Genomic DNA, 18,669 nt, shown 5'->3' on the forward strand with positions numbered 1-18,669 from the left:
TTATCTACTGTTTCTTCTGCCGGTCCCTCCTCGGGTCCCTCATGCTGCTGCAGTTGTCTGGTTTGACTGGAGCGAAAAGGGTCCAAGATGGCTCAACTTGTACAGCAGCCTCCTTGGGACAGTGGGTCAGCTAGGGGCCAATTGAGCCTTCTTCCTTCGTGTAATCTCTCACCTTTCAGTAGTCTACCACAGTCATTTCTCTAATCAAACATGTATTGATTATTTGATTAGCCTTGTTGTCCTTCTTATTATATTGTTTCTGTGGGGGAAAGTCAAATTACGTTACTTTATTTTTACATGTAACTTCTTTTACGGGAAAAATAGTGACCTATCATAAGTTTAAGAAGTATCTAGTCTTTGAAATGGATTCTTTTGCTAAGTTTTTTTGTTTTGTTTTGTTTGTTTGCTTTTAAGAGAGAGTATGTGAACGGAGGAGGGGACAGAGCGGGAGAGAGAATCTCAAGCAGGCTCCACGCTCAGTGAGGAGCCTGACACAGGGCTCATTCCTGCTACCCTGGGATCACAACCTGAGCTGAAATTAAGGGTCGGACGGTCAACCAACTGAGCCACCCAGGCTCCCCTCTTTTTGCCAGGTCTTGAAAGACTGAATAATTATTATGTCATGTAATTAGTTTAATAATTATTTATATCTCTTTTCTTAAAAACAGGCAATTGCTGGCTACTTCGATATATATTTTGAGAAGAATTGTCACAGGAGGGTAAGTATCCTGAGTTTTCTCGTAAGAATTAATTATGTGAAATACATTTATTTTATTTTTGTGCCCCCAGGTGTTTGATCATAAGCATTTTGATGTTGTAAGCAATTGGAGCTTGTATTTGATGTCGTAGATTAATGTAGCATGATATTAAAAATCTTGTACTTCATCAGATACTTTTGAACTCTACCAATGCAGGTTGTGTTCTCCACGGGCCCCCAGAGTGCCAAAACACACTGGAAACAAACAGTATTTCTACTGGAAAAGCCATTTTCAGTGAAAGCAGGTGAGAAGTAATAGTAAAAGGGGAGAAGTGTCTTATTCATTTTGAAGTTAACAATATCCCTTCATTCCGCACAATTTTTTGTGTGCCCACTGTATTTAAGTAACAACAGATCTAAGATAAGATGTTCTCAGAGCTACATGAATTTTAGATGGAATGTTATTTCATTAAAGTAGTAATTTAAAGAAAACTCTTATTTAAATCTAGTTCCCACCAGTTAAAATGTATGTGACTTACTATGTGGCTTTTGAGTACCACAAATAATTCAGAAAACGTTTCTTTAAGCAATAACTAGTATTTCCTAAGTTGCAACTATAACTAAAAATATTTTCGTTTCCAAAGTGACTAAAGAGAAGTATCACCAACAGAGGTGAAGTATAAATTAAAGAGAATGCCACTCAGTAGTTATTGTATTCAATATATATGTCTAGAATGCTCTCCACTGTCATCACCTGCTCAAATCTTAAAGTGTTCAAGGACTGGTCCAATTCTACATTCTTTTGTTTTACACCTCATTGATTTTTCACTTAGATGAGCACCTATAGTTCTGATATACCTACACCCTTAACTCCACAAGTTAGAATTTGATTATGGAATCTTTTTTTTTATTTAAATTACTCATTACATATAAGTTGTCCTGTCCCACTTTCACTGAAACCTTCCTGACTATCTTCTTCCTTCGTGTACAGAGCTGAATGTACAGCTGAATGTACAACTAACTTTGATGAAAAGATACTCAACATCACTAGTAACTCAGGAGAGGCCAGGTAAAACTATGTAAAAGACTGTGTTTTAAACATCACTACAGGAAAAAACACGTAAAATTTAACAATGCTGAGTGCTGACAATAATGCAGCCAAATGGAACTTTTAAACTCTCCTGCTGATAGTCATGATTGGTACAACTTTAGAGAACAGTTTGCTGCCATCAAGTGAAGTGTAGATGTATAAGTATCCATCACTACAGCCAGTTCTCTTCCCTAGGCATGTATTCTGAAGGGTCTCCCCCACAACCTGTGTACAAGTATCTTGACGACAGTATGGTTTGTAGAAGTGAACAGTTGGAGGCAACCTTGATGTCCATTAACTGAAGATAAATATGGTAGTTACATACAATAAAATCTCTGTAATAAATCATATATGCGTGTCTGTCAGAAGCAACTTTAAACAAAAGAAGTTGCAGGATTCCTACAATACACTGTTTATATGGAGCTTGAAAACATGTGAAACAATTATACATACACACACATAGTAAAAGTAAGAAGCAACACTTAAAAATGATAACTACGGAATTCAGTGAGTGGTCACTTCTGGGGAAAGGTAGAAGTAGGATCAGGGAAGGCTATAAAGAGGGTTCGGTGCCATATATCTGAATCATTCCTTTTAGAAATTGAGGGAACTGTGGGAGGATGGTAGGATTTGGCAAAGCCAAGTGTTGGGTCCCGGGTGGTCATTATATTGTTCTCTGTATGTTTAAAATACAATTTCATAAAATTCATTTCTAGCTTTGATTTCATTGTTGATGCATAAATTGAATTTAGTAGATGCAAATAAACACTATTAGAGTAAAGCAGCACCTTGTTGCCCTGTTTTCACTTTAAGATCGCAATGATATGGAATTAACACCTTGATAGTATCATTTTCTATTTCTCCAAAAAGCTTGAACACAGCAAAGCAAGTGAAGCAAGCACAAATGAAATTTTATTGCATTTTCTTTTTGTTTGGTTGGTTGGTTTTTATATACCTTTGGTATTTGGATGATATTTGGAAACTTGAAAATGTTGCTTTCTTCTTTACTGTAACCATTTTATTGTTTCAGTGCTAGAATTGTATTTTTTTTTTTAAGTTTATTTATTCATTTTGAGAGAGAGAGACAGCACAAGTGGGAACGGGGCAGAGAGATTCCCAAGGAGGCGTCACACTGCCAGCGCAGAATCCAATGTGGGGCTCAAACCCCCAAACCGTGAGATCATGACCCGAGCTGAAACCAAGAGTCGGACTCTTAACTGACTGAGCCACCTGGGAACCCCTTAATGCTAGAATTTTAAATACAGTACTAATTCATTCATGTTTTAATTTTAGAGGAGATTTAAGATAATATTTTCATTTTCTCCTACCTAATTATAACAAAATATTATTTGATGTCTAGTGAAATTTTGAAATCCTAACTACACTCTACCTAGTAATCCTTAGACTAATTGATTCAGCTGTTTTAGAATACTATGAAGGAGGTGTGTGATTTTAATGTTTCCTTCTGGCACCATCTACATTCTATATTTCTTTCACTGCTATTGTATATGTACTTGTATTTAAATAAATAGTAAGGCCAATACATCAAAAATATTAGAATCCCCTTTTAAAGTACAACCAGGAAAGTCTTGAAGGGGAAATTTCAAAGTAAGGAAAATGTGGTCATTTCAGCTATGGAAGTATAAAGGAAGAATTATACAAGGAAATATAACACTTTTTTTTTTTTTTTTAACCCTGCTGAGCCTCAGGTGGTAGTACTAAATGAATAGAAGCTAGAAGTTGCAGGGCCAAGTACTAAAAAGGACACACTAATCAGAAAAAGAGCTCCAGAAATCTACACATGATGTCCCCTTCTGTTTTGGATGAGTACTAAGATGTATATGTGTAGGATGAAATGCCTGAGGTTAGGCAGAACATCTGGGGCAGCTGTGAACCAGACAGTTCCCAAAGTTTACAGGAGGCTGTTTAGGGTTTTGACTTTCAACCAGCAAGAGTGGGGAGTCCGTAGCTTTATAGTGGAAATAAACTGTCCCTAGAATAAAGGCTAACCTGCATGCTCCTTAACAAAGCTTAAAAACAAGCCTTAAAAGAAAAAAACTGGACCCAAGTGACTTTAATGGCAACAAAGGAAAACAAAAAACTCAGACATTGCACAACATGAAATTCATCATGGCAAAAACTTTTCATCAGTGACTTTTCATCAATCAAAAAGACTTTGTTTTCTCATTTTTTAATTTGGTAAAAGATAATTGACTATTTAAAGCAAAAATAATGTACTATGGGTTTCAAAACATAGACTGAGGCGCATGGGTGGCTCAGTTGAGCATTCAGTTCTTGATTTCAGCTCAGGTCATGATCCCAGGATCGTGGGATCAAGCCCCACATCAGGCTCTGCAGTGAGCCTGGAGCCTGCTTAAGATTCTCATTCTTTCTCTGTCTCTCTCTTCCTCCCTCTCCCTCTGCCCCTCTCCCCCCTCTTGCTTTCTTTCTAAAAAAAAAATAATAATAACTTTAAAAACATGGAGACATAAAATGTATGGCAGTGATCAAAGACATTAATGAGAAAATGGAAATACATTAAGTTCCTACATGGTACATGAAGCAATTTAATGGTAAATTATGATAAATTAAATATGTACATTGTAAACGCCAGAGGAACAGATTGAAAATTTAAGCTACAAAATATAGCTAATAAGCTAGTAGTGAAGATAAAATGGAATCTTGAGAAAAAAAAAGAAGATACAAACATAACCAGGTGGACCAGTAAAAAACAAATGGTATGATGGTAGACTTAAATTCCAACATTAATAACTGTATTAACAGTGAATGGTCTGTCCATCAACTGATGAATGGATAAAGAAATTGTGGTTTATATACACAATGGAGTACTACATGGCAATGAGAAAGAACGAAATATGGCCCTTTGTAGCAACATGAATGGAACTGGAGAGTGTGATGCTAAGTGAAATAAGCCATAAAGAAAGGCAGATACCATATGTTTTCACTCTTATGTGGATCCTGAGAAACTTAACAGAAACCCATGGGGGAGGGGAAGGAAAAAAACAAAAAAAAAAGAGGTTAGAGCGGGAGAGAGCCAAAGCATAAGAGACTCTTAAAAACTGAGAACAAACTGAGGGTTGATGGGGGGTGGGAGGGAGGGGAGGGTGGGTGATGGGTATTGAGGAGGGCACCTTTTGGGATGAGCACTGGGTGTTGTATGGAAACAAATTTGACAATAAATTTCATATATTGAAAAAAAAAATGAACGGTTTGCACACCCACACAATGGAATATTTTGAGTGCTAAAAAGAAATAAACTATCAAGCTATGAAATGATATGAAGGAATCTTAAATGCATATCACTAAGTGAAAGGAGCTCATCCGCAAAGGCTACCTACTGTGTGATTCCACCTATAGGACGTTTTGAAAAAAGCAAAACGACGGAGACAGTGAAAAGAACAGTGGTCGCCGGGGACAAGGGATACAAATGAGTAGAGCACAGAGGATTTTTATGGCAGTGAAAATAAGCTCTTTCACTGAATGCAACTTCAAAACCAGAATGCATGGAATAGCTACTTGACATCTCTGAAAAATAAATAATAGCAGATAAATTGGAGAAGACCAGAATTCAAAGTACCCTGAAGTGGTGGTAAATATATGATTTATTTGCTTCCAGTATCCCCCAGTCTGGACTCCAGGCAGCCTGAAACCCAAAAGGAGGGCATTAGCACAGAAAGAACTCCCAACAGAGCCCTCTAACTCTAACTTAAGGAATGGGGAAAGGGTCTTCTAATTATTGCTCAGAGAGAATGGAGGAAATTCCTTTTTCTTTTCTATTTCTCTCTGTTCTCTCATACACCAATCCCCAGTTAACCCCACAGTAGTAGCAAAAGTAACAGTGGCAGCAATGGGGACCCAAAGACAACTTAAACTGTGGGGAACAGTAGGTAAATGAGTGCATATGGCTGTGCCCCATTAAATTATATTTACAAAAACAGGAGGCCAGCCTCAAATCCATCTCCAGGTATAGATTGCTTCATTGCAAATTCTTCCAACCCTTAAAATAGAAATAATACCAATTCTACACAATGTCTTCCAGAAAGTAGAAGAGAACTAAATTTGTGAGGGCCTTGATACCAAAAACTAGATAAAAATTGTACAAGAACATTAAACTACAGAACAGTGTCTCTCATGAATATAGATGCACAAATTTTAAACAAAATACTAGCAAATTGAATCCAGCAATATATTTAAAAAAAAAAAAAAAAAAAAAAACAGCACACTATGACCAAGTGGGATTTGGTCCAGGAATACAAGACTGATTTAATAATTTAAATTTTTTTTTTAATACTTTAGAATCTTTTAATGCAGTCAACCATGCTAACCATCTAAAGAAGAAAAACCATATGGTCACATCAGTGGATGCAAAAAAAAAGCATTTGACAAAATTCAGTATCTATTCATGATAAATACTCATACTAGAAATAAAAAGAGAACTTGCTGAACCTGATAAAAGGTGTCCACACAAAGTCCACAGCTACTATCATACTGACTGGAGCAAGACTGAATGTTTTCTCTCTGTTTGGGATAGGGCAAGAATGTTCACTCTCATCACTCCTATTCTCTTATGTTGGAGGTCTTAGCCAGTGCAATAAGGAAGGAAAAAAGAATTAAAAGCCCTTGGAAGGGAAGAAATAGAAGTGTCATTATTTACAAATAACATGATTGTATACACAGAAAATTCCAAGGAATCTCCAAAAAAACCTACCAGAATTAGTAAGTGAATTTAGCATGGTAGAAATCGATAGGCTGATTCTAAAATTTGTGTGCAAATCCAAAAGACCTAGAGTAGCCAAGCAATTTTCCAAAAATCATATTGGAATCCTTACACTATGTGATTTCTAAACTTATTAAAAAGTTATATTAAGCCAGACAGTAATGTATTATACTATAGATAGACGTAAACATTGATGTAACAAATAGAGAACCCAGAAATAGACCCACTTTTGTATAGTTAATTATATTTTTCCAAAGAGTCAGTGTAATTCAATGGGTAAATGATAATCTTTTCAAGAAGTGGTGCTTAGAACTAAATATTTGTATAGGAAAAAAATCTCAATGCTTACCTTATATAAAAACCAACTCTCTCTCTCATGGGTCATAAACCTAAATATAAAAGTGTAAAACTGCCAGATTTCTAGAAGATAACATAAGAGATAATCTTTGAGACTTGGAGTAGGCAAAAGTTGGCAAAGATGAGATAATGGTAAAACTCATTGAACTGCACATGTAAAATATGCACATTTTACTGTTAGTAAATTATGCCTTACTAAAGTTAATAATTAAACAAAATCCCTCACTGGATTGTCAATATCTCCAGGATAATATCCAAATTCCCTACCATGGCCCTTTACAATCTGACCATTTTTCATCATTTCCAGCCCTACTCTGTTACAGCCCCACATAATAAACACATCATATGCTCCAGCTCATATGGTCTTAGACACATTGCTCATTTTTTAGCTAACTTTCCTTTCTTAGTCCTTGTCTTTGTCTAAGATAGTCTACCTAGAAAGCTGTTTTGACCTCTTTCACTTGATAAATTTCGATTTTCTCTTTATTGCCCAGCTTAGTTTTGTAAATCTTTACTCACTGTCCTCAGAAAACTAATTGCTGTCTTTGTTCTCCTAGATCATTTCATGCATACATCTGTGTTATCACATCTCAGTGTGCTGTGATAAAGGGTTCTAATAGAAGATGAGTTGTTTGTCTTTCTCCATTTTGATCTGATGTAGTATTTGCCATATTGTAAATATTCTGCAAAATCTACAAATAAGTATAGTAATATGCAGTGTCATTGAAATTTAATTTCCTGTAATCACCTTGGTGATATCATGCCAAAGGCATTTACTAACTTTTATTTGGTGGTCCCATTTTGTCAACTCTGATGTTCTTAAAAATTTCATCATACTATTGCCCTTGAATAGACTGGTGTTCAAATTTGCCTTGGCATGACTGAAGAGTTCTCTATAGTTGGGTTTAGTTAAACTAAAAGTAGTTTTTGACTCATTATTCTGCTCTAAAATTATTAGATAAAATTAAATAAAGCCAAGAGTCTAATCAGAATGATTTACTATATATGTAAATCTTATCTTAGTGTCCAAAAAGTAATATAATATTTTTAAAATAAAAACATTATAAATGTTCCTATAGAGTTATGCTGCCTAGATTGGGGGCGGGGGAGGGTGGGTGTCTTCAGTAATGGTAAATCTCATCCAGTAAATATCTTCAGTAAATGGTAAATGGTAATGGTAATTCTACCCTTCAGGGTAGCCTTGATATTTAGAAAGCAAGAAAAAGCACTGTGTATAGGGAATTTCTCAGATTAAGAATTGTACATTTGGCCAAAAGCAAAATGGAACATAAAGTAATGAGCCTAATTTGTTTTGTTGTGTTGTGTTTGTTTTTATTTTTTGTTTTTTGTTTTTATTCACAACCTAGATTTAAAAATAATTCAGAAAAAAAATGTTCTCAACATTTGAGCCCTTCCAGCATTCTGGGAGTAACAAACCAGCCTCCCAGAATAAATACTTTTAACACTTAGCTTTAAATTTTAAATTCACCATGTTTTTCCTCTTTGCTTTAATGTGCAGTTTTATTGTGCATTAAATGTACAATACTTGTACATTTCACTGCCAATGATGGCACTGTTTACTTTTAAAATCCAGATATTTTTCATGTAATTTGGCTTTGAAAACGTGACTAAAATCAGTCTATTTATTTTTCTTTCTTTATATATATCTAGTAAGCTTGATGATAGAAAAATCATTTATTTTTTTCTTTCATTCTTTACCTCTAAGCTTTAATAGTGATAATAATGATTTTTAAGTTTTTCTCCTTTCTGGGGAAATGAAATTTCATTGCTCTAGAAGAAATTAATTTAAAAAAAACACAAGAACAGAATTGAAATGAAATCAATTTTGTTCCTTACTGAACGCAACACTGCTTTGTGGTTCTAATAGCCGTCTGCCGATGATAAAAACAAGGTGATACAGCTCAGCTTCACAGAGTGTCCTTTCCAGCTCTCACCACAGTATGCACGCTTAACAACATCAGTCATTTTATATCTATTTGACACTGATAAATGACTACGATCTATTCTCGTATTACAGCCACTGTCTTGGCACTTTTGTCAGGCCTGAACAATTGAAGGGAGTTCAGCAGTGTGAATTATGTATTTATTACCATGACCCTTCGTGCTATTTAATTAACTTAAATAAGTGCTGTTTGCACCCTCATTTTGAAATTAAGATTATTAGAGAAATAGTTGTTTTGCTTGTATTTCATTTTAAGACATTAAAATTACCATATCAGCTTATAAGGCAGTTACTGTTAAGACTTTTTAATTATTCAGATGTTTTGTTTAATATTGATGCTTAAATTTTTTTATGAAAATGTAACGAAGGTATCCATTACTATTTTGACTTGTGCTAGATTTCTGAATTAAATGAAACAGCAGGACGTGCAGTAAAAAGAAATAATTGCAGCAGTACCTCATATATATCAACAAAACCACTCACAGGAATGCACAAAGGATTTTTTTGTGTGTGGTGATTAAGCATTTGAAATAATTGAGATAATACCCTTCATCACTGATAATCACTGAAATGCAAAACAAAGCAGGCAGATTCTGGGGGTTGTTTATCTAAATAACAAAAATATTTTTATTGTTTTCTTTCACTCATTTTTTATTTGGTTTCTTTTTTTTTTTTTAACATTTATTTATTTTTGAAAGAGCATGAGCAGGGGAGGGGCAGAGAGAGAGGAAGACACAGAATCTGAAGCAGGCTCCAGGCTCTGACCTGTCAGCATAGAGCCCGACGCAGGGTTTGAACTCACAAACTGTGAGATCACGACCTGGGCCAAAGTTGGACACTTAACTGACTGAGCCACCCAGGTTCCCCTTTTGTTTGGTTTCTCGTAACACCTCGAGTTGATAAAGATGGCAGGAATGTAAAACTGGAATATACTTTATACCTTTTATGAAGGTATTCCATTTCTGATCATTCTTCTTAAGGAATCAAATCAAAATTCACTTTAAGTATTTGTGATTCAAAGAAGTGAAAGGAATAGTGTTTTAAGTTGCTTTTCTTTCTTTAGAGTATCTTATTTTATAGAATTTTGTTTTTACTTTTATGTAATCAAATCTTCAAACTTTTCCTTTTCATTTCTGACCGGCTTCTTATTGAAAAAGATTGTATTACTGTATTTACTGTGCACTAAATTGCGATAATGGATTTTCGGTTTCTCTACTATATTCCATTTATCTATGAGTCACTTTATTCCTAAGTCACCACAGTTGTTAAACAGTTCTATTCTATAATTCACATATAATAAAAATTCACATATCTTTATTGTATGCCTTGATGAGTTCTGACAAATGTAGGCACCATTTGTCTAATCAAGATAAAGAGTATTTACGTCAATACAAAAAGTTTCTTCCTTGATCCCCTGTGTGGTTAGTCATCCCAGCTCCAATCCCCAGACCAAGACAACCATTTATCTGCTTTCTGTCACTATGTATTAGTGTTATTACTACTACTAAGGTATTAGTATTCTTTTAGAATTTTACAATCAAAGTAGTTCTGCAGAATGTACTCCAGCTTGTTAGCATATTTGAGCTACGTCTGTGTATCAGTAGTTTGTTCCTTTTTATTCTCAAATAGTATTCCTTTATATGGCAGCACCACAGTTTACTTACACATTCACCTGGTGCTAGACTTTGGATTGTTTCCAGTTAGGAAACATTATGCATTATGAATGAATGAAGTTCATTATGAATGAAGTTGCTACAAACATTCATGTAAAAGTATTTCTTCATGTGGACAGAGGTTTTCATTTCTTTTGGGTAAATACCTAGAAGTGGAATCATTGGGTCTTAATGGTAAATGTATGTTTAACTTTATAAAAAAACTAGCAAATGTTTTCAAAATCACTCATTATTCAGCAGTCCTACCACCATTGTGATTTCAGCTGCTCCCCATCCTTGTTAGCACTTGTAGGAAAGGTCAGTCATTTTAACTGAAGTCATTCTGTTGTCTGTGGAGCAATAGCTGTACTTCTAATTAGCATTTGCCTGGTGGCTGACAATGTTGAGCGTCTTTTCATACGTTTATTGGTCATTTGTATATTTTGTGGGTGTGAGGTTTCTGTGAAAATGTTTTGCTGCATTCTTAATCGGGTGTTTGTCAACTTACTGAATTAAAAGAATCTTTATATATGTGGGTACAAATTCTTTGTCATATATATGTGTTGCTAATGTTTTATCCCAATCCCTGGCATGTCTTGTCATTGTCTTAACAACTTTTGAAGTTTGTACTTTTGTGTCCTAATTAAGAAATCTTTGCTCCCCTAAGTCTTTCTTACATGTTTCTTCTAAAACTGTTACAGTTTTGCCTTGTACATTTAGGTCCAGAATGTATCTCCTGTTAATTTTAAGAGTAATAGTTCATCTTTTCCCAAACGTATATTAGGTTATTTCATCATCATTTCGTGAAAAGTCTGTCCTCTTCCAATTTAAACACTTGGCTCCTTAGTCAGAAATTAATTGACCATACATATATATGACTATTTTTGAGCTCTGTTTTGGTCCATTGGTTTGTGTCTATCTTTATGGCCGTTAGACACTGTCTTTATAAGATGATATAAGAGCTCCTACTTTGTTGTGTTTTTTTTCAAAATTGTTCTCACTATTCTAGATCCTTTAAATTTCCATGTACATTTTAAAATCTAGTTGTTAAGTTCTACACAAAAAACCTGCCAGGATTTTGATTTGAATCTATAGATTACTTTGAGGAGAACTGACATCTTCACAGTATTTTGTCTTTCATCCACAAGCAAAATGTATCCCTCCATTAATAGTTGACTCTTGAACAATGTGGCCAACCCCCCCCCATACAGTTGAAAATCTGCATATAACTTCTGACTCCCCAGAGTCTCAACTACTGATAGCCTCCTGTTGACCAAAAGCCATTCCAAAAACATAAACAGCCAATTAATACTTTTTTTGTATATGTATTATATACTGTATTCTTACAATAAAGTAAGCTAGATAAAAGAACATGTTAAGAAAATCACAAGAAAATGCATTTACAGTACTGTACTATATTTCTTTTTAAAAGGTCCACATGTAAGTGGACCTGTGCAGTTCAAACTTGTTTTGTTCAAGGGTCAACTGTAAAGTGATCATCTTTAACACTATTTTATAGTTTTATGTGACTAAATAGTACACATGTTACATTTATCTTTAAGTATGATATGCTTTTTTTGATGCTATTGTAAATGCTCTTGTGGGTTTTTATTTCAGTTTCTAATTCTGCATGGCTAGCATATAGAAATGTGATTTTTTTATATTAACCTTATATCCTAAGATTGCTAAACCATCTTACAGTTCTAGTAGCTTTTTTTGCATATTAGGATCTTCTTTTTTTTTTTTTTAATTTTTTAAAAATGTTTATTTATTTTTGAGAGACAAAGCACAATCGGGGGTGGGGTGGGGGAGGTTGCAGAGAGAGAGAGAGGGAGACACAGAATCTGAAGCAGGCTCCAGGCTCTGAGCTGTCAGCACAGAGCCCGATGCAGGGCTCAAACTCCCAAGCCATGAGATGGTGACCTGAGCTGAAGTCGGACGCTCAACCGACTGAGCCACCCAGGCATCCCGCATATTAGGATTTTCTGTAAGATCATGTGTTCTGCAAATAAAGACTGTTTCGCTTCTTTTGTTTTTTCTCCAATCTATATCCTTTTTTTATTCCTCCCCCCGCACCTTAATACCCTCACTAGTACATCCAATAGAATACTGATTAGAGGTGGTCAGAATGATCATCCTTACCACAGTCCCAGTCTTAGGAAGAAAGCAGTCAGTCCTTCACCATTAAGAATGATATTACCAGGAGTTTCTCATAGATTCCCTTTATCAACTTGAAGAAGATTCCTTCTATTGCTAGCTTGCTGAAAGTTATTACAAATTAAAGTTGTCAGATGGTTTTTGTATATTTTATGAGACAGTAATATGATTTTTCTCTTTTGTTCAAAGGATGTTTGAATCTTTGTTTATGAGGGATATTTAGCTGTAATGTAATGAATTTATCTTGTTTCAATATCAGGGTAGTGCTGCCTCCCAAGGTGTGTTGAGGAGTATTCCCTCCTTTCTTTTTTATAAGAATTTATGTAATTTGTTACTATTTTTCCTTAAACATTTGATAGAATTCACCAGTGAAGACCTCTGTGCTTGTTTTCTTTGCTTTCTAATGTGAACATTTAAAGCTATAAATTTTTCCTCAAAGCACTATTTGAGCTGTAGGTCACATATTTTTGTATTTTGTGATTCATTATTCAGATTAAATGCTGCCTAATTTTCCTTCTGATTTTTATTTTGATTTATGGAATATTTAGAAGTCTGTTGTTTTAATTCCTAAATGTTTAGGATTATTCAAGTATTTTTATGTTTAAATGTATTAAAAACATTTGTTTTATGACCCAGCATGTATAGATGTAATCGATCTTGGTTCTGTAGATGTCAGCCAGGTCAAGTTGGTTAATAGGGTGTTAAGTCTTCCATATACTTTCTGCAGTAGTTGTTACTGCAATGTTATTGCAATTATTGGAAAAGGAGAGGAGAAATTTCCAGTGATAATTATGGATTATCTCTTTCTTCCTATGGTTCTGTCAGCTCTGCATCATGCATTTTGAAGCTCTGTAATCATACATACATAAAAGTTTCTTATGTCTCAGTTATGAATTGAACACGTCATTTTTAAATGTGTCTCTTTATCTCTGGTTATATTTTTTTTCCTGAAGTCATCTTTGTCTAAGATTAATACTTCTATTTAAAACTCTTTATGATTAATGTTTATATAGAATATCTTTCTCCTTCCTTTAGTTTGACTCTGTCTTTCTATTTAAAGTATATTGAACACATTTCCATATAATGTTATTATGTGTGATATATTTAATTCTGTCATTTGTTAATTTGTTTTCTATTTATCCCCTCTGTCATTTATTCCTCTTTTCCTTCTTGCATTTTTTTTTTGATTGAATACTCTCTATTATTTCATTTTATCTAAACCCTTGCCTGATTAACTATACGTGTTGGGTTTGTTTTTGTAATTGTTGCTCTAGAGTTCCAGCATGCATCTGTAGCTTACCACAGACTACCATCAAACATTATTACACAATTTCATTTATAGTTTAAGACTCTTTCAGTATGATACTGTCATTTACACCCTCCAATCCTTTGAGCTATTATTATAAAAATTTCACTTCCCCAAATATTGCTGTACCTGTATTGTAGATCTACTTTGTTAAAAAATTAAACATAAAATTGCCCTAAAAATTAAATGTTAATTTTTTTTAAATAATGAAACATCTCACAACAACAACAAAAAAAGAAGTACCAGGTATACATTATTACTTTTCTGCTAGATTGTATCCCTTGAATTCTCAAACGCATATTTTGCCTTTCTTTTATAGGTGAAGCCTTGAAAGGAAAAATCACAGTCCACAAGAATAAGAAAGATCCACGTTCTCTCATTGTGACCCTCACATTGAATAATTCAACTCAAACTTACGGTCTCCAGTGAAAAGCCCACAAAAGCACAACTAACTTGCGGTTTTTATTATGGAGGGTGGGACATGGGTAGGGGGTGGAGAGAGGGGCTTTGTGTGAGCATGTGGATGATCCTTCCCTAATGATTCTCCTCAGTACCAGAAACACATGGTAGGAATCTAATATAATTCAGCTGAGGGGAACCAACTGATCCTAGTGGACTGCCTACATAATCACAGTCTTAGGAGTCTGGTCAGCAAGATTTTACTAGATATAACCCCTACATTGAGTTTAGCTGCATTGAAGATCATTTCAATAGGCCTAAATTTGGAACAGAGATATTCTTTTGTTGTTTTTAATGTTTCTTACTATAAATTTTAAACACTAGTAACTGATTATTTGGGTAATGTTTTATTAAACTAGTAACTGTACACAAGCTATTATACATTTTATTGCAGATTTCTGCTCTGAGGAGTAGTTTTTAATTGTATTATTTAAAAGAATATCAGCAAGTGGAATGGACCAAAATATGGAAAAGAGCGTCACACAAATCACATTTAAAGGACAGCTTAGTTGATTATCCTCTAGTTCTGAACTTCTCATTTTGTAGCTGCTTTCCTCTTTGCAAACACACAGTTTTCTAGTGCTGCCCAGGAAGTCTAATTTCAGTACATTTATCCTAGGTTTCATGTATGTTTTCAAAGGTTGGGAAGAATAAGTACTTATTTACTAATACATCTTTTTCAAACTAGATTTATGTGCAAAGTTAAACATGTAACTGTTAATGTACTTCTGTCACTCTGTACAACTGTGTCACTTACAGCTATTTACACAGTTTGAAGTGCAGAGTAGAAAACATTCAATAGAATATATACAATAACCGCTAGCATTATAAAATGATATTTTAACATACTAAAGCCTTTTATACAATCAGAAACATTTAAAACAAGTCTTAAAGGAATCATCCTTAAGAAAACAGGGATTTAAGGACAGCTGGGTCACAGTTTCTTTTCAGTTCAAAAGCTGGTTCTTTTTCAAAATAAGGCACACACAAGGCAGCATAGCATAGTGTTGAGAATCATGAGCTCTGGAGTCAGTGCCTAGGTTCAAGCTTTGGTGCCCGCTCTTACTTGCTGTGTAATCTTAGTCATGTTCCTAACCTCTCTCCCCCACTATAACGTGCCAGTTCATGAGTTAATACATTTCAACTACTTTGATCAGTGTGTGGCACACAGAAGACAGTAAATGCTGGGTGGTAGTATCATAACTATGCAGTCAAGGATCCCTTCCGTGGAATATGTGGTGTCTACATTAGATTAGGAACTGTCACTTCAATGCTACCCTTAAGTACATGAATGCATGGGAAGATTTCAGCAAAACTTAATGTTTAATATAGCAAAAACTATCAAAAAGTTGTCTTTTGGTGTTTATTAGAGAATTGGAGTTCTAGCAATGGGAGAATTAACACCTTCAGATGATGTATTTCAGACCATACATAGTCTCTTAAGTCTTGCTTCTTACATAAGCATGATTTCTGTTTTCACTGGGTTAAACAAGCCAGCTTGTTTTCACCATTTGAATTCAGAACATGACTGGAAATGTGTGGTGCTAATAGTATAGTTCAGAGTACTTCAAATTTTGTCTGGAAGGGCCTCATGTAGAAATTTGAGTGTGTTGGGGTGATGAAAGTAAGGAAGCCCCCATAAGATTTAATGGATGTTTAAAGTAACCAAAAACCATCTATTTTTTTTTTTTGCTTTGTTTTTCTTTCTTGTAAGTGCATAACCATTTTTTTTTTTAAGTATTTCTTAACAATGATTTTTTTTCCCAAAACCCTTGTTTGTTTTACATGGGATTTTCATCCAGTGGCTCTCTTCAGTTTCTCCCGGTTATAAATAGCCCAACCACAGTTGGTAGATCTCTGTTCTTTTCAGTTTCCATTTTCAGGGTAGAACATTTTAATGTATGTACCTAAACATTTTATGAGAACACGAGAGTCCAAATATTAGCTCTTTGATTGGAATTTCAGCTGTCAAACTACTTTGAAAAATAAGTACTTCATATTCTTTAACAATGATAAATACAGTGTCCTTTCATGCTGTGGCAGCTGCACATTTATGAATAGCAGACTACTTTGTTGCAAAGATTTTATTTCATTTCAATTAAGAAGATACATTTTTCCTCCTATTTTTCATTGTGAAAATTAACATTTTTATGTTGTAATGTGTGGGTTTCATCCAAATATAATCATCATCTCTATTCAGTGGAACAGTATTTTCTGAACAAGCATTTGGAAGGACCGTTTCAACCAAACAACTCTTGAGGGCGTACAGCATTGCACAAAGTGGTCTAAGAAGTAGCCCCAACTGCTAAGAACACACTTTAAAATAAATTAGGGAGCTGTCATTTCACTTTGAAATAATCCCTGTTTGAAGGGAAGGGCAAGTAATTCTGGTCCTACAGAGTTAATTGCTTTCTTACCACTTAATCTGGATTAACCTGGTGGTCCACCTGTGTCTTTCAGCATTCTACCTTTCTCAGTTTTTAAAATGAAATATCTAAAACGTATTGTGTGAAGTAAAGGACTTGAGATCAGCCCATACCGATCTCACCAATCATACTATCAAGTGAGGCAAGTATGCTAACAGTACTGCTAAGAATATTCAGTAGGAGAGATTAAAACAGGATGATACGGATGATACATTACTTAGCTCCTGCCAGCCATGCCAGAAATGATCACTTAGGCTACTGGGCTGTCGCACACACCCAAAACAGCTAGGGATTCAGATTTTTCTGTGGAGAATATTCCCAAAACATATTAAGCATGCAATACTGTCATGGAGTTTGAATCTATGATGAAAGGCAAGGTCAGTGAGATAGCTGAGGTCAAGCATTGCCTGCCGTAGGGTTAGCAAACTATAGCCTGGGGCCAAATCCACCCCATTGCCCAGTTTGATAAAGTTTTATTGGAGCAGAGATAGCTAATACTGAAGGCAGAATATTTCTTCACAAGGTTCATTAATGGCCATGGCAGAGAATATACACCCAATAGAGCACATTACAAAGACTACAGTGTTTACAAACATGGAGCTAAGCAACTAGATGTACTTCATTTATGAGACTTCGAGGACTAACCAAGACTTACCCTAATTTAAAAAAAAAAAAAAGTGTGTGTGTGTGTGTGTGTGTGTGTATATATATATTATATTTACATACTTGAGACTGGTGTCTGGAATTGTAACAGTTGTAATTGTGCAAAGGGAATCCATACACTAAAACTTTATAGCTGATAATCAATTTTATTTAGAAAGTTTTAAGACCAGAAAAGGGTACAGAAGAACTTTTCAAAGTTAGAGATGGATGAACCCCGCCCACAGCTACAAACTCAACTAATAAAGAAGGACTTTTATGAATCTCACTAACCTCTGGGTTTTTAAGAGGGCTCTGGGTCCAAAACCAGCTGCCGACATTAGGAGAGACAGTTGGGAAAATTGCTTTATATCTGCACTTTTCAACATGCCTTGGCGTCTTCCTTGCTGGGTTCTCACCGTAGAATGTGGTGTTCCTAGTTCCCATGCACTAGGCCCCGTGGGAAGGTATGTAAAGTTCCTGCCCACCTATCAAATGAGACCATGTTGCCTTAGAGGTACATATATTTTTAATGATTTTGTTTCTTTCCTTGCTATAAAGTTAGGGTGAACTTTTCCAAGCAGAATGATGAATGAGCAAAGTACTTTTAAAGTGTCTTAGCAATTCACTTGTCCTTTCCAATAAAGTTTTGGGTGCAAAAAAAGTGTGGGGGGGTGCCTGGGTGGCTCAGTTAGTTAAGCGTCCGACTTCAGCTCAGGTCATGATCTCTTGATTCCTGGGTTTGAGCCCCATGTTGGGCTCTGTTCTGACAGCTTGGAGCTTGGAGCCTGCTTCAGATTCTGTGTCTCCCTGTGTCTGCACCTCCCCTGCTCATACTCTCTCTCTCTCAAAAATAAATAAAATATTAAAAAAAAAAAAAAAAAGCCTACAAAAGAAACGGTTTTCATATATTGCCACAACACCTTGGCTGATGTGGAATGGTTAGCATTCATTTATCTCTAGAGTGTAGCTAAATATATACAGAAATTGTCTATCATTGAGTTCATTGTAATTGTTTAAAATGAAAACAACAATAACTTAACAAATAGTCAAGGAAGATGAAGCCACTGCCTCCCAGATTGTTCTGCATCCCATTTCTTACCCCAATACAGTTCTGTATATCTCCTTTTCTCTCTTAAAATCCCTTGCCCTTCTGAGGATATTGCTTACCCTGTGGACCTCATA

The 18,669-nt window shown here is 35.1% G+C and overlaps 1 protein-coding gene across 1 annotated transcript in view; it reads left to right on the forward strand.

Annotated features, from left to right (window-relative positions):
• The window catches only part of PRMT3 (protein arginine methyltransferase 3), a 140,920-nt gene extending 122,729 nt beyond the window's left edge, over positions 1 to 18,191 (forward strand). The window contains exons 14-16 of the mRNA XM_042904362.1: positions 669 to 719; positions 915 to 1,002; positions 14,280 to 18,191. Of these exons, the coding sequence (XP_042760296.1) occupies positions 669 to 719; positions 915 to 1,002; positions 14,280 to 14,389 (249 nt within the window). The 3' untranslated portion in view covers positions 14,390 to 18,191. The remainder of the gene's footprint in view (positions 1 to 668; positions 720 to 914; positions 1,003 to 14,279) is intronic.
• The last annotated feature ends 478 nt before the right edge of the window (positions 18,192 to 18,669 follow it).

Source organism: Panthera leo, chromosome D1 (assembly GCF_018350215.1).
Source record: "Panthera leo isolate Ple1 chromosome D1, P.leo_Ple1_pat1.1, whole genome shotgun sequence".
Classification (NCBI taxonomy): Eukaryota; Metazoa; Chordata; class Mammalia; order Carnivora; family Felidae; genus Panthera; species Panthera leo.